Source organism: Myzus persicae, unplaced genomic scaffold (assembly GCF_001856785.1).
Source record: "Myzus persicae strain clone G006 unplaced genomic scaffold, MPER_G0061.0, whole genome shotgun sequence".
NCBI classification, from domain to species: domain Eukaryota; kingdom Metazoa; phylum Arthropoda; class Insecta; order Hemiptera; family Aphididae; genus Myzus; species Myzus persicae.
In genome coordinates this window covers 245820-261101 of record NW_019102362.1, presented here as the reverse complement: position 1 = coordinate 261101, position 15282 = coordinate 245820, and the positions used below count along the sequence as shown (strand labels likewise).

General features: G+C 29.2%; 1 protein-coding gene across 10 annotated transcripts in view; it reads right to left on the bottom strand.

Annotated features, from left to right (window-relative positions):
* LOC111031940 (multiple PDZ domain protein-like) overlaps positions 1-15282 on the bottom strand; it is a 75011-nt gene that overhangs the window by 41947 nt on the left and 17782 nt on the right. For 9 of the 10 annotated variants that reach the window (XR_002604265.1, XM_022312080.1, XM_022312072.1 and 6 more), the window contains 6 exons: positions 8496-9198; positions 8332-8439; positions 8145-8270; positions 7992-8090; positions 7730-7933; positions 7302-7392 (listed from right to left, as the gene is read on the bottom strand). Coding sequence is in view for 9 of the 10 variants with exons in the window: in XM_022312080.1 (XP_022167772.1) it covers positions 7302-7392; positions 7730-7933; positions 7992-8090; positions 8145-8270; positions 8332-8439; positions 8496-9198 (1331 nt within the window). In the remaining variant the exon portion in view is untranslated. The remainder of the gene's footprint in view (positions 1-7301; positions 7393-7729; positions 7934-7991; positions 8091-8144; positions 8271-8331; positions 8440-8495; positions 9199-15282) is intronic. The other variant, XM_022312074.1, reaches the window with a different exon arrangement.

Sequence of the window (15282 nt, the reverse complement as noted above, 5' to 3'; positions counted from 1 at the left end):
TTAAGGATAGACCTTTCAAGTTGTATGCATAAAAAAACACATTATTGAAGTGATCTTAATATTATCTTATGAGATTAAGTCAATAAGGAAAAAATTAAATATACTAATTAAAATGTAAGTGTAATTCTACATATTATTATGTTAACTAATTATAAAAGAAATTTACTTGGACGAATAATATTAATGATGAGTAATGTGGAACATTTTTTTTATAACCTTTAATATTTATTCCTAATACTCTTTTTGCAAACTATTCGTTTCTAATTTTAATTTTATATATCGTCCAATCTCAATCAATTAGACTATTTAAAACTAAATAAACAAGTTTTCAACAAGAATGTCCTTGAGAAAGTCCAAATTTACATTTTGGTATCGCCCAAATGTAGTTTTTACTCAAACTCAAAAAAGCGGAATTTAGTTTGTATTCATAAAAATATAATTTAATTTAAATGATAAAAATTATTTGTTAACCATTTGCCCAAGACTTTTTATTGAACATGTTATTAAAAAAATGTTATTGGCACAATTGATGCACTAAAAAATACTAAGAACATTCCTTACATAAAATATATTAACGCGTTATCATTGATTTAATCACTAATAAAACAATAATTATAGCAAAAATAAAGAGACGTTAAAAATGCAACATACATTATATTTAGAAATATATAATGAATTATTTAATATATGATAATATAGTGGTACATTGATTTCAAATTAGGTTTCATTAAGTGATCATAAAAGTATTAGGTGCCTACTCAGATGGCCAGGTTAGGTTAGGTTAGAATTATATTGTTTATCGACTCGTATAATTGATTATATTAATTGTTTGGAATTTCAAATGCATAATTAGATACATTTTAATTGTTTACACCGACATGTGTATGAATATTTATAAAATATAGTTCAAATATTAACATTTTTCTTATAAATTTGAATTTATGTACAAACGCGCAAAAAAATGCAAGACAAGTTGATTAATTCAATACAAAAAACGGAGAAGTCATTCTGCTGTATTGTAAATTTCGAGTGGACCTCGTAATTTCTTTGGGAAGATCAATGTAAAAGATGTGTTATATTTAAATTTAATGATAAATCGTTGCATAGGTACATAATATACGAAAAACGATTGTGGGGTCGAGCTATCTGTTTCTAAGGATATTTTAAAATGTATTTATATTAATAGTTTATTGTTGGATTAAAGTAATAATTAGTAATATACTTATATGATAGGTTGAACTTTTTTTTATCAAAAAGATCGTAGATATTTAAAAAAATATTATATCATGTTATATTATTTTAAGTAAATTGTAAGTCGATACTGATGTACAGTAGAAAGGTGTAAATAGGTTCATAGTATAAATAGCTTAAATAATTAGTATAAATAGTACTAAAATAACAATACACATAACGGTGAAAAGTTGAATACAATTTCGAAAGAATGGATAGCTATTATTCGTTCAAAAATCCAAATAAATCAAACATTTAAATTAAAACAACTGTAAAAAAATGTATTTTAGATATTTTTTAATTGTTATAAGAAAAACGCTTATTAATGACCTATTGCGTTAATGATTTTCAAGCCGTATAGCCATAAGAGTTTTGAAAATATAATGCATTTTTAAATTTTAAAACTTTATGAAATAAAAAATATTTTATAGGAAAAAAACTTAAACAATGAGCAATGCTGATATAATATTTATAGTAAATAGCTTAAAATTAGTATAAATATTTTGAAAATTACATTATAAATATAAATATAATTTATTTAAAACTGGAAAGTTTCAACAATTAATATTTTTAAAATTTAAAATTTGAGTATGATATTATATCACTTGTTATTTATTAGAACCAGGATGAGTTTCCAATATCGTTATTTCGCGTGCATGTGGCCAGTGGGAACCAAAATATTTTCATCATTTATACTTTATGATGGACAATATTTCTATGACTGAAAACTAAATTCTTCTCAATTGATTAAAAAACGAAATCTGGATGAAAACCAAAATTATAGTTTTTTTTTTTGACAGACCAGTTCTTAACTGCAGTGGTATTAAATAAAAATATACGTAAATAGTAAATACCAAAAAGTATACATCTTAATATTACCTATTTAGAATCAGAAAATCTTGGCATCTAACACTTTTTTTTTAAGTTATTAACGTCAATGCATTATTGTATCATTATTATATTATTATTTATAAGGTCAGGGAGAGGAAAATAAAAATAAATTTATAAAATAATTGACAATTTATTGTGATTTAAGAATCTTTAAAATTTTAACGTAAATATACTTTCACTAAACACTCTGTACACTGTTCTATATACATCATACTCAAATATTATTTAAAATTGTATAGCTATTTTAAAATACAGATACTATTGAAGGAAAATCGTCTTTTTAGAGTAAAATATATTATTATGATTTTATAGTTCTAATTTATATACCTACACTAGATATATTGCACATCAATTATTTATTATAATGTTCCTACATGCATATATAATTTATATGATTTAATATTATACTTGAGCCTTTGAATGTTGGAATTATGGGTAGAACCCGATTGAGTACAATTTAGCGTTTTGGAACACGATTCTGTATATTTGTTAAATACCTATAACAAAAGAATCCCTTAAATACAATACGGTTTCGTACTAAATAGGCCACAACGTTGTCAAATTTATCATTATATAATTTTCAAAATAACATCAAACCAAATATTTAATTATATTAATGTTTTTTGTCAGCTTCAAAAATATCATTACTAAATTTATTTTCATTTTAAACTTTAATATATTTTAATTGAAATATGAATACATTTTAAATCAAATAGAGCCATTTAACTTAACCTTTTCTTATGATTGAGCAAATTTTTTCAATTATTGTTTCAACCCACTTGCGTGTTGGTAGATAAACACTATCCAATTGGCTATTGTAAACGTTTTGTGGACGTTCACTGGACAGTTCGTTGATTTATAGATTTATTGTATTTTACTATAGTTATATACAATCGTAAAATTCGTATAATTTGGCAACATCGCACAAAAATAAAATTAATTTAACGTACGAAATCACGTGTTATTTGGAAAGGTACAGACGATAAGCACCGTATTCTATCCAACTGGAGTTTCTTCAATAAGTAAATAAAAATGATCATTAACTCGTCATTTGTGTCAAATATATATTTAAAAAAATAAAGTTTTGTTTTTATTTTCACCCACGACCATTTAAGAAGGTATATACAGTTTAAAGTTTCATCGAGTCTTTTCATTTTCTCGTCGGACCGATTGGACCTATCTTAATGTTATTATAACATTACAACACTGAACATAATATTAATATCATATGACGTCGGAAGCTAGCTCGCATCATTATAACTATAATATAAATCAATGTTAATAATAATGATTTCAGAATTTGTTTAATTTAAAAAAATCCAAACTACAAAAATCCGGCCTAAAAAGCAGTGAGTTACCGAGCTCAAAGTCGCTGTCTACGGTCTTGTACAGGGCGGCGGAGGCGGTCATGTCCTGCATCATCATGATGTTGTCGAAGCGTCGCAGTGCGGGGATTGCCATCGCGATGATCGTGATCTGAGGCGCCACCGCTAATCACTGACATTATCGTGCCGACGGCGGCGGTCGCAGAACGCGTACTGCGGCGGCAGCTGATGCTCGCCGACCGGCGGCTGACGGTGCATTCTTGTCGTCGCGATATCGCGGCAGCGGTGGGCGGACGTCGCGTCAGACGATTGCAACGGTGGACGACGATGACGACGTACGTCGCTTTGCTGCAGCGTTCGAAACGCAAAGACGACGGACAGTGGCGTTTTAGTGCACACCCGCTTATTATAGTAACATTATCGTCATCGTCATGCCGCATGCCGGTGCACCGGTGCTCGAGGGCTTGGCGACGGTTCGGCTATCTTGCACTCCATTATAATATTATATTTTGATGACCTATCGAAAATGCCCTCGGGCCGGTGTTTACGGGGGGAAAAGAATTTTCGTTGTCCCAGGAAAACGGCTTTTCCTTTCGTCCCGGAAGAGATCGGTCGTTTTCTCGTCCGACGATCAATTGATGCGCGCGACCATGCACGTTTGAAACAAACGGACGAGAGCGGCGGCGACGACGACAACGATGCGGACAACCCGAGCGCGGCCCATTCACTGATTGGAGAAAAGATCTGCCGACGCCGCCACCGCCGCCGCGCGGTCACCCAGTTTTATTGAAGTCGTCGTCGGCAGCAGCGGCGGCGGCGCGGCGGCATGCATCCGGCAGCCCCTACTATATAGTATAACGTTCCCGCCGCCCCTACCCGTGGTGCAAACCTTTTGACTGTTCATTAAAAAAAAAAAAAACCCGACCGACCAACCGACCGACGCAAACCCGCTCTGCTTCATTCCATTCAGCACGAATAATGCGATCGCTTAATAATACAAATGCGTGAATTATAATAATATACGTATATACTACATAAACGACAATGGCTATATTACAATATTATAATACTTATAATATATTATTAATTATTATTTTATACTTAAATAATATTATAGTATTGTCGGTCGGCAGTGTCTGATTAGTATAATATAATAATTGTAAGCTAAATAAATAAATAAATAAATAAATAAATAAAATATAAATACAGATACGGTGAATTGTGATACGCGTAACTGTATAGTATTTACACTGAGCGCGAGCGTCTCCTCCTCTATTTCCCCTCGCGATTTTTTATGCAGTTTTCGGGCCAGATTGATGTATTTTAATAGTTATAAAGCTTAATTTTCGAAAAGGGCTATTTTTCGGTTTTGTTAATCGCAGTGAAAATAAATAAGATTTTTTTTTTTAAGTATTATAATATTTTAATGTAATTATTACTATAATTTGTTTGTGTATGTACCTATACTTATTTATAAGTCGTATTTAATGTTTTTAAAAAGAATTTATTTTTAATTGAATGACAGTGTTATTATATGATATATATATATTAAATGTAATGAGAGATAAATAAGGGACCAGATAATACATTATTACGCCATAACTCACCGGTTAATTCGTGTGGCCACAAAAATTATAATTTATAATACTTTGAACCATCAAGGGATAACATCTTATTGGATGGGCATACACAATATTTTGAAAAACTATAACTATAGAGATTACTAGTTTTGATCCCAAAATCATAATTTGTGATTATTTTAAATATACGTACAATATGCAATATTATGCATGTATAATTTATATAATATATTAAAGCAGGTAGTCAATACTCAGTACACTGCAATAGGTATAAAATGTACTTATACAGCACAAATATAAAATTTAACAAAACAAACATTTTCTTATTAATTATTGATAAGTCTATTCGAAACAGTAAGTTGTACGGATGTCATCGGGGCACGCACGCATGTAATGTGATTATGTGCGGACATACGAGTACTTTCCTTTGATTTTCCCAATTTACCCGATAATGAAACATGAATACAATAAATTAACGTTAAGGACATAATGACGTTTGGAAACTGCTTATTTCTACATGGAACATATAAATTATATAAATAATTTAGTTCATATAATCTTGATGAGCCAGTGAGCCATCCAGCACGTAATCCTAGGCAAACAGGCAGCCCAACGTATTGTCAGACCGGAGGTTGATCAAGATTCGTTTTGCTACTTAACTACATAATATGCACTCATGGACGCAAAAAAAAAACGATGAAATGTGAAGACGGACGTGAAATAAGAATTTTTCTTCTTCGGAAACGAGGACTGTTTAAGACTGACCAATGAAGAACCAGCTCAACACGAGTATACCGTAAATAATATGGTCAGCGGTCGCCTCGCACATGCCTACCGCGGTCGGACCGAGCAGGTTTAGAACGGATTTCGCCAAATTATGTTTCAATGTAATACTGCAAACATTTTATAACCACGAATTCCATAGAGAAGTTCTATAAACCTGTATACAGTGTACACCACTACACCAGTAACCACATTTAAAATAATTGTGTTGGGTAAACTTGCGGGGAAACGAATAATCGTCATCAGACTTCAGACAAAGCCGTCACCGCAATTCTTCGAGTACGATTCAGGTCGATTTTAGCATCTCCGTCCGCGAGTGCGTATAATATATGGTATATTTATAGTTATGTGCAGTGAAAACCGAGTCTTGAACACAAAACAATCCTTCATAATATGACCTCAGGCCGAACGAGACGCGATGCCTGCAGTTTCCCAAAGATTATGCACCAGGAGGATCGTTAAGTTAAGATGCACATAAGTCACCTTATATTTTATAGGTTTCTTATAGGAACAGCGGCAATTTCATATCTATATAGTTATAATTTAGTATTATATATTTTACGCTTATGTAAAAACGCACTTTTAATAAACTTTGGCCATCCTAACTTTTAATTAATCATAAATAATTTTTGATTGTTTAATTCCAGACGTAGAGGAGGGGATGTCAATATATAAATATGAACAAAATAGTATTATTTATTGAAAAATAAAATTTTACGAGAATACATCAAACAAAGTAATATAATAATTTGTTTTACAATTTCAATATTTCACTAGATTTTTAAGTACCTATTCAAATTTTAAATATATCGTTATAATATTCTGATTTATAAACTGCCAAGGAGGATTAATGTTTTCAACGCTTTGCCAAAAACATTTAATGGCTTAAAAAATAGTAGAAGTTTCAAACAATTTCAAGTTAATTATTAATATCTTATAATTTCAATGAATCTTCTACAACCATCGTGATTTCCGTCTAAACTCTAAATATTTTGGGGTTATGCTTTAAATGTCCATAATTGTTAAGTTGATTATATATATTTTATACACAGAAATTATTTTTGACGATGTTATACAATTGTTTACCTTTAAAAATGATAATACTTCATAAATATATCATAAAAACAATTACCTACCTATAATTATATATTAAATTGTAATAAACTGCTTAAAACAAGTTTTTGCACACGTATAGTATATTAGTATATAGATTTAACATTAGATAAAATTAGTTACCTAATCAATGTAAAAATACTGTATACATATTAAGTGTTTTATAAACATTGCACATGATTCAAGTCAATGTGCATAATATATGACATATTTATTATTTAATTCTTTTTACGCTATTTTTTCTTCCTACCAATATATAATAACCTTTCATTTAAATGTCGACCTTTTATAAACGATAAATAAAATAAGCCAGCGCAATATTATCTTATTAAATTGAAGGACTGATGGATAAATTACTCATAATAAAAATTATACTCACTTAGAGTATAACCATATTCATCCTCTGGTTCTGGATCAGCATCAATTTCTACTTTTGATCTTTTAACATTACCAGCACTAGACCGCATTATCTAAATATAAATGTAAATTGTGTATTGCATTAGCTAAGTTCTATGAACACATTATATTTGGAATAATTGAAAAAAAGAAAAAATAGGTGAGAATTTACTATTTCAGTAGATGCCTATATTATAACGTAAGTAAAAGTTTTAGTCCGTATAGAAGTCAAAAATGTATTTTCATTACAGAACAAATTGATAAACATTTCAAGATAGTAAAATGAAATAATAAATAATACTGAAAGTAGGAACAAATATAAATAAAACCTAGTTAAATAGGCAATTACTTTTTTAACAAAATTGAAATAATGTACTTATCCTAAATTAACATATTTAGTCATTGCCTTACTTCTTGTCCCGAATGAATTCTAATGCGGCCTTCATTATCTCTATTATCATCATCTTCTTCACTATCATCACTTTTATTAGATTTGATAGATTTTTTACGGTCGAATGAACTCATAGCTTTGATTAAAGCTAATGAATTCTTACGAATTGGAAAATTATCTTCATTAGCATTGTCTTCACTTTTCTGTTGCCATGTTGAAATCCTCTAAAACGTAATGATTATAAAGAATTTCGTGTCTTTAAATAATTTTTTTTTTCTTTACATTTTTTACACTATTGACAGGTCTCATGGGCTCTTGTGATACTTTAAACGAATCTTCAATAACATCCGATGATTTTGACTGTGCATATTGATCTTCGGACTAAAATAAATGTAAATAAATTACTTTAACTAAAAATGTATGTTGATAACTTACCCAACATACAAGCGATTGTACAAGGAAAATTACTGGGTTACCAGCTGAACGAATTACTGCAACAGCTTGTTCATGATTAGCATGTCGAACGTCAGTCCCATTAACTTCTAATATTCTATCACCGGTCTGTTGATGTTATAAAAATAAATACCAACTATAATACACTTAAAGATTACAGAATATTTACCTTTAATTGACCATCTTGACCAGCAGGGCTTTGAGGAAGTACATTTTTTATAAATATACCTGATATAGCTGCGCTATTATTTGTATTAGTACTATTGAAAAAATCAACCTAAAAAAAAAACTGTTATTAAAAATGTTTTTTAATGATGGAAGTATATATCTAACCTTTCCTCCAACAATACTAATTCCTAAGCTCTTGTTTGGATCTCTCCGAACTGTTACTTCTCGTTGAGGACCCCAATGTTTAGCCAATAAGGAAGCAGCTGATTGTTGTCCAGATATAGTCATGGTGAATGCACTTCCTTCACTTCTATCTAAACCAATTCCAGTACTTGGAAACCGATAAATACGAGTTGGAGGACCATCAAAAGATCCAAATTCAGCACTTCCCAAACGTAATACATTTTTGTCTAAAGATTTATAAGCATCCCCTTCAGTGAGTCTTTCTAACTCTTCAGTTTTAACTTTTAATTGATGTTCAATTTCGTCTTCATTTAAATTTGATGTTATAGATATACTTTGAGTAAATTCTGACAATCTATCGGTTTCTTCACGTAATTTCTCATCTAACTTCTTAATAAATTGATCGCTAGTAAACTTTGCGCAAACGTATTTGTCGCTAGTTTTGAACACCTTGTAATAATTGATAACGTTTTCAAAACTCACATCATTTATTGGTTCAGTTTCATTCCAACTCTTTGTCCGTTGAACTGAATGACATTTTGTGCATAAAACACATTCGGATTTAGATTTTTTTGATATGGCTAGCTGCAAACATGGGTCGTTAGACTTGGATCTAGAAACTTTAGAGTGAGATTTCTTAATAAGTAAACGATCTTCAGTTTCGCGTATCTCCACAAAAGGCGATCTGTTAATAAAACATTTAATATAATAAATTAATAAATCAATTACATGAATGTTGTATACAATAAAAATGTATAATCATAATGATCAGTCAATATTGAATTGCACTATATAATATAATACTTGGTTAACGCTCGAGAATATACCACCTACGATTTGTTAAATATTAGAACCACATAAAAAAATAATTAAACATGCAATTTCTTAAGCAGACATTTTATATTAAAAACAAAATAGGTAAGTAACTATAATATTTATACTTGAGATGACGCTAGATAGATATTTGTTGTCTTCGCTTACAAGTGCATAATATACCAAATTGACACCCAGCAGATGACGTTTAGCTTCTTTAATTTAATACTTAGAATTAATCACCCTGTTATGAAACTTGATGGTAAGAAAATTATCTGTGTTTGTTTTTTTATGACCATTTGGTTTTAAGTGAGTTATGAATATTTTTGATTTAAGCTTTATTATATACACAATACTTGCAAAAATTGAAATATAAAAAAAAACACATACACGTACATATAATGTTCTTACCATCAAGTTTCGTAATAGATCGATTCCCTCTTATTATTAAATTAATGGAGCTAAACGTGATCTGCTGAGCTTACAATAACTATGCACTCGTAAGATGGAGAATACAAATGCGTGTGTATTGTCTTCTTAAGCTAAAGTATGGATATGGTTCAATAAGTACCTACTTCTACAGAAAAAAAAGTAAATTTATCAAATATGTTTATGTTTATACGCAATCCTAACATTTGAATGTTTGAAATATTACATACATTTTGCATTATAATTCCAATACAAAAGAAATTATCAATAAATTGAGTATCTACATACAATTATTACTTTCCGTTTCCAACCAAAACCAATTTAAATAAGCAACGAGGCCACGAGGGTTCCGATGTCCCGGTGAGTATGTGTTGTCTCCGTCTTACTAACGCATTTTAAATTTTAAGTTCAAAGAATCTGTTTTACTCTGATATTTTATATTCTACGCGAAACGATGAATGTATAAATTTTACAAAAATGTATTTTTTATTCTCAAATAAGCTGACAAACCGTCTTTTTCAGAATTGTTTTTTGTATACATACAATGACATCAGTAGTGTGCCCAAGAATTTTCAATTAGGAAAAGGGGGCGGTTTTAAAAATAATATTAAATACATTTAAATGAAATATGGTTGTAGTTCCAAAGACACAAATAATGGGATTTATGGAACAATGGTGGCGAGGATATAACCACTAACTTCCCCGTCTGAGCACGTCACTGAATGACATATTATTGAATTCAAATTTAACACACCCATCACAGTGATCCACTCGACATCTACCGTGCAGCAGAGCCAGTACCCACTTCCCCACCATTTTAATATTAAAATGAATTGACATAATATTATTAAATTTAAAAATAATAATATTATCCAACACAACGCGTAGACTTTTTTTGAAATTTAATTTCAAAGCAAATCATTTTTTATTTTTTATTGGAATAAAATAAACGCTAATTAGTTAATTATTTTACACAATCAACAGATAAATAATTAAATATGTACCTAGATTTAAACAACTAATAAGAATTAATAAATAAGTACAATATAAGCAATGCATGGAGTATAATAAAAAAAAATGTACCACACTACTAGGTATTTTTCTTCTACAAGGAAAATTGAGAAACCATAGATGTTTTTAGGTATAATACAGCGGCAAAAAAAATCTAGTAGCATACTATATTTTTTTAGAAATTTAATGAATTAAGAATTATAGATTGATTATATATATATATTATTGATATGCAAAAAAATCGTTTAGTAAAGAAAAGTTGTATCCAGCCCAAAAACCTATACATGTTTAAAAAAAAATAGTGCGAGATATAATTAAGTGAAATGAAAAAATGAATAACAACATAAATTGTATGAAGGCGTTTAATTAGGCGAAGGTAAAACTTGATTATGGTCGGCTTTAACATGATGTATATGGGATGATTCTGGCTGTAGTGAGTGGAGTGTGAAGAAATGTAAAAAGGAGTTTGATTTCTGACGTTATGGGCGTTATTTTAAAATTTAAAACTGCTCATATTTTTGAATATCGTTAAGGGCGTCAAAGCCGGTGCGTTTTTTAGTACAAAAAACGTAAGAAACGTCTTTCACTAAAAACTCTCATGCCCTGTAGTCTGTAGAAACAGGCTGTAGAAAAGTCTGATATCGTTAATTTTTGTTTCAAAAAAAAGAACATTTTCCGTGTTGGATCAATGCCCGATTTTCAAAACTATAACTATCGAAGCTAAAATATGCATTTTAATAATACACAATATTTGTTCTTTTTCAAACGTATTTTTCTGGTGCTATTTAAAGTAAAATTAAATTTCAAGCTTTGATCTGACCTGAAAAAAAGTTAAAAAAATTAACGAAATCCAACTATTTTACAGGGCGTGAGAGGTTTTTCATGTGAAGTCATTATCGTTAATAAAATACACCTATCAACCCCCCTCCCCCCTAACTAGGTATTGGGCAGTAGATTAGTGGTAAAGTATTATAATTAAGGTAATAACTAAAATATAAAATATAATTTGAAGATTTGAAAATTGGAAAACAGGCACCGACAACCTTAATTCATTCTATATAATGTTAATAATTACAGAGTAAAATAAATTCTTCAGAACGTAAAATGTGCTAGGTATGTTATGCGTTACTTCATTAGTGCGTCACATCCACATGTATAACATATGTGGGTATGCCATTACCTTAAATCAGTGGCGTATATAGGGGGGAGGCCCCCTAGGCCAGAGCCCATAGTGAAATTGCAGGTTCAATTAAAGCATTCCTTGTATATTTACACTGTTAACAGTTTTTCACCATGATTAAGTTAGCCGGTTGATTAAAATCATTTTTGAGTAATCTACAAGGAAATGTTAGATATATTGACGAGACTTGCTTTAATGACTTATTGACTTTGATGTTAAATTCATAGTAAGATAACATTAAAATATACAAACGACACTGTCAATACTTTTAAAAAAAGAAACAAAATATTAATTTTACATAATAATTATAAAATTGAATTGCGCAATTTTTATTTGAACTGTATAATATGTCATAATTCTTAATTATATAACAGCTGCTCCCTTAAAAATGTATAATTATGGCTATGCTGCTTGACTAGTGATAATTGATAAATCGGCCCATAGTGAAAATAATTCGTATATACGCCACTGCCTTAAATAGTATTTGAAAAATTTCAAATAAACGAATGATAATTTTGAAATAAAACCCCTCTTTGCAGAAGTACCGTGATTTCTAATCTGTTACAAGGCTTCAAGTTTCAACCAAAAAAAATACGTAGGTACATAATGTGCTGTATTATATTTGTGACTTGTATGTCTCAGTAGTCAGAGTAGTGTGCTACTATTAACTAATTATTTAGTTAGTTAATTATAGAGTAAGTTAATAGAAAAGTCAACTATAATAATGATGATAATATATGAGATAAAGCATATTTGTTTACCTTACATAAAATTAAATTATATGATTAATTAAAAAACATATACATTCAACAAAATTGTAATATCATCAAGTTAAAAGTTATACCTACACTAAAAACCAACAACATTAATATAATGAATAATTATTAAAAATATATAAGGTCTGTTACAAATTACAATAAAGCTTATTTATATAACAACTAAAAATAAATTGAATGTATTATGTAGGTGGTATACGGTCATTCGGCTTATCAGCTGAATCCAAACAGCCTACAGTAAAATAGCTGTAAAATGTTTTAGCTGAAAAGGGTCTAATGACTGACGTGATAAAAGTCGAAAATAAACATAAATTATCAAATCTATAACATTTTTCTCTAAGAAATGTTGTACCTATAGTAGTTATCGAAAGTACTTGTCATTGAAAAGGACATTATTGTGATGGATGTGTTAATAATTTGAATTCAATGATAAATCATTGAAAAACTACTTTGAATGAAAAAGACAGCCGACAGGTATATCAACAGCATCATGTATCTCAATATGCCTTTTATAAGGATATACTTTACGTTATAATATTATTTATATGAATAAAATTATAATTATTTTCTTGATTTGGTAGGTCGAACTAATTGAAAAACAAGCATATAAATCAATCTCGACGTACAGTAGAACAGTATAGACAGGACGTGGTATAAATAGCTGAACATTAATCTAAACAGCATACATTAACCCAAATATTTTTTAATTTGTACTGTGTAACGAATAGAATAATATACGCATTGGTAAAAAGTTTCAAGTCTCTACAGTTAATATATTTTTTGTTACAGCCAGTGGCTGAAAAAAGTGTGTGAAACTTGGTAGTCATAGGGTCTATAGGAGGTAGAGGTCCCCTTAAACACGGAAATTAAATTATTAAATAGTGATGCTAGAAGCTAATAAAAAATAACATGCTAGTAGATATATTTCCTCTACAAGGAAAATTGAAAAATGATAGATGTTTATGGGAATAGTGGAGTGGAAATTTATTTATTAGCATGGTAAATTTTGTTTGAAATTTAATAAGTTAACAATTATAAATTTGTTTTTAATACATATAATACATTTTATATATTTTATTGATTTATGTAAAAAAAAGTTGTATTCAGCCCAAAAAAATATATATCCTCTATGTTTAAAACTATCTATGTAATAATAATAATAATAATAATATAATTATTGTTCTACTACTTAAAAATTTATTTATTTTCTAGTGTCATGATAAAAATACTGTGGAGTGTGGCCATATCTTGAGGGTCTCGGACCCGACCTAGATACACAACATGATTACAGCAGAATTATTAAAATGTATGCAGGATAATTCAGACTATACCTAGTTGTATAATTTTTATCTAAAAAAATGTAATATATTATTAAATTTCAAACACCCTTAAATAGCTAAACAATTATATTTTGTCTAATAAGAGAATATAAGCGCAACTATTGTTTTCTCTCTCCGACCCACACGCAACATACCAAATTTATGTTTAGCAGAATCAACCATATGCTATTACTTTTAATATTAGAGTGAATTTAACTATTATCAAAATTTAAGCTAAGAACATTAGCAATGTCTCAACGTTGGTTATTTTACGATATTTTAATTTTTATATAATTTATAAGTATTTTCAAATCATAATAATTTACATATTAAAATATCATCAAATAGCTAACGTAGGTAATGTTCAAAACTTAAATTTTGATGATAAGTGAATTCACTCTAATATCAAAAGTAATAACATAGGGTTGGTTTTGTCAAACGTAAAGTAGCTTTGTTGAGCGTGGGCCAAAGAGATAAAACAAATGGTGCGCTGAAATCGTCTTAAATGATGATTTAATTATTTGGTGGAAATTTCAAGACTACGGTTTTTTCTTACTGAATTACAAGAAAAAGATGAAATCGACTTTTCCAAAACAAGTGCTGCCTCATTATTATCGTTTTTCCGATGTATCTTCATTGGTTTTTCTCAAATATTAAGACAATTTTCTAAATGTGCTACAAGATTAAAATTTGTACAAGAATGACCACCCCCAAAATTGAAGATTGAAGCAAATTTACTGCTCCAAAAAAAAAAAAACAGACAAAAATAAAAAATAATAATATGAGTAAAAATATATAATATTTATTAATAAATACTAACACAAAACATATTATTGTAAGACCAATATGTTTATCGCAACTGCTCAGAATCTAAAATGATTTACATTGTATGGAATATTTAGATCGTCAAAGTGTCGATTTCAAATTTAGTACGAAACTTTTGATTTTACATTCTGAGTCGAGAGGTGAATGTATTAATTTCACAACTATGTTTTTTTTTAGTCTTAAACACCTAACGGTACCTACATCTCAGTGTATTATTTAAAGATATCCTTGGGTAGTAGTGACCATTAGGCGCTTATCACAAATCCTATGATCATTAATTCAAAATCGCAACAAAAAATGAAATATAACTTAAATTATGTGAAAAAAATAAAGTTAAAGTACTTTTTTTAAATGTAATTTTAAATTAAGTTGGTATGAAAAATGTTAATCACGACCCTACACTATAGTACCTAAAC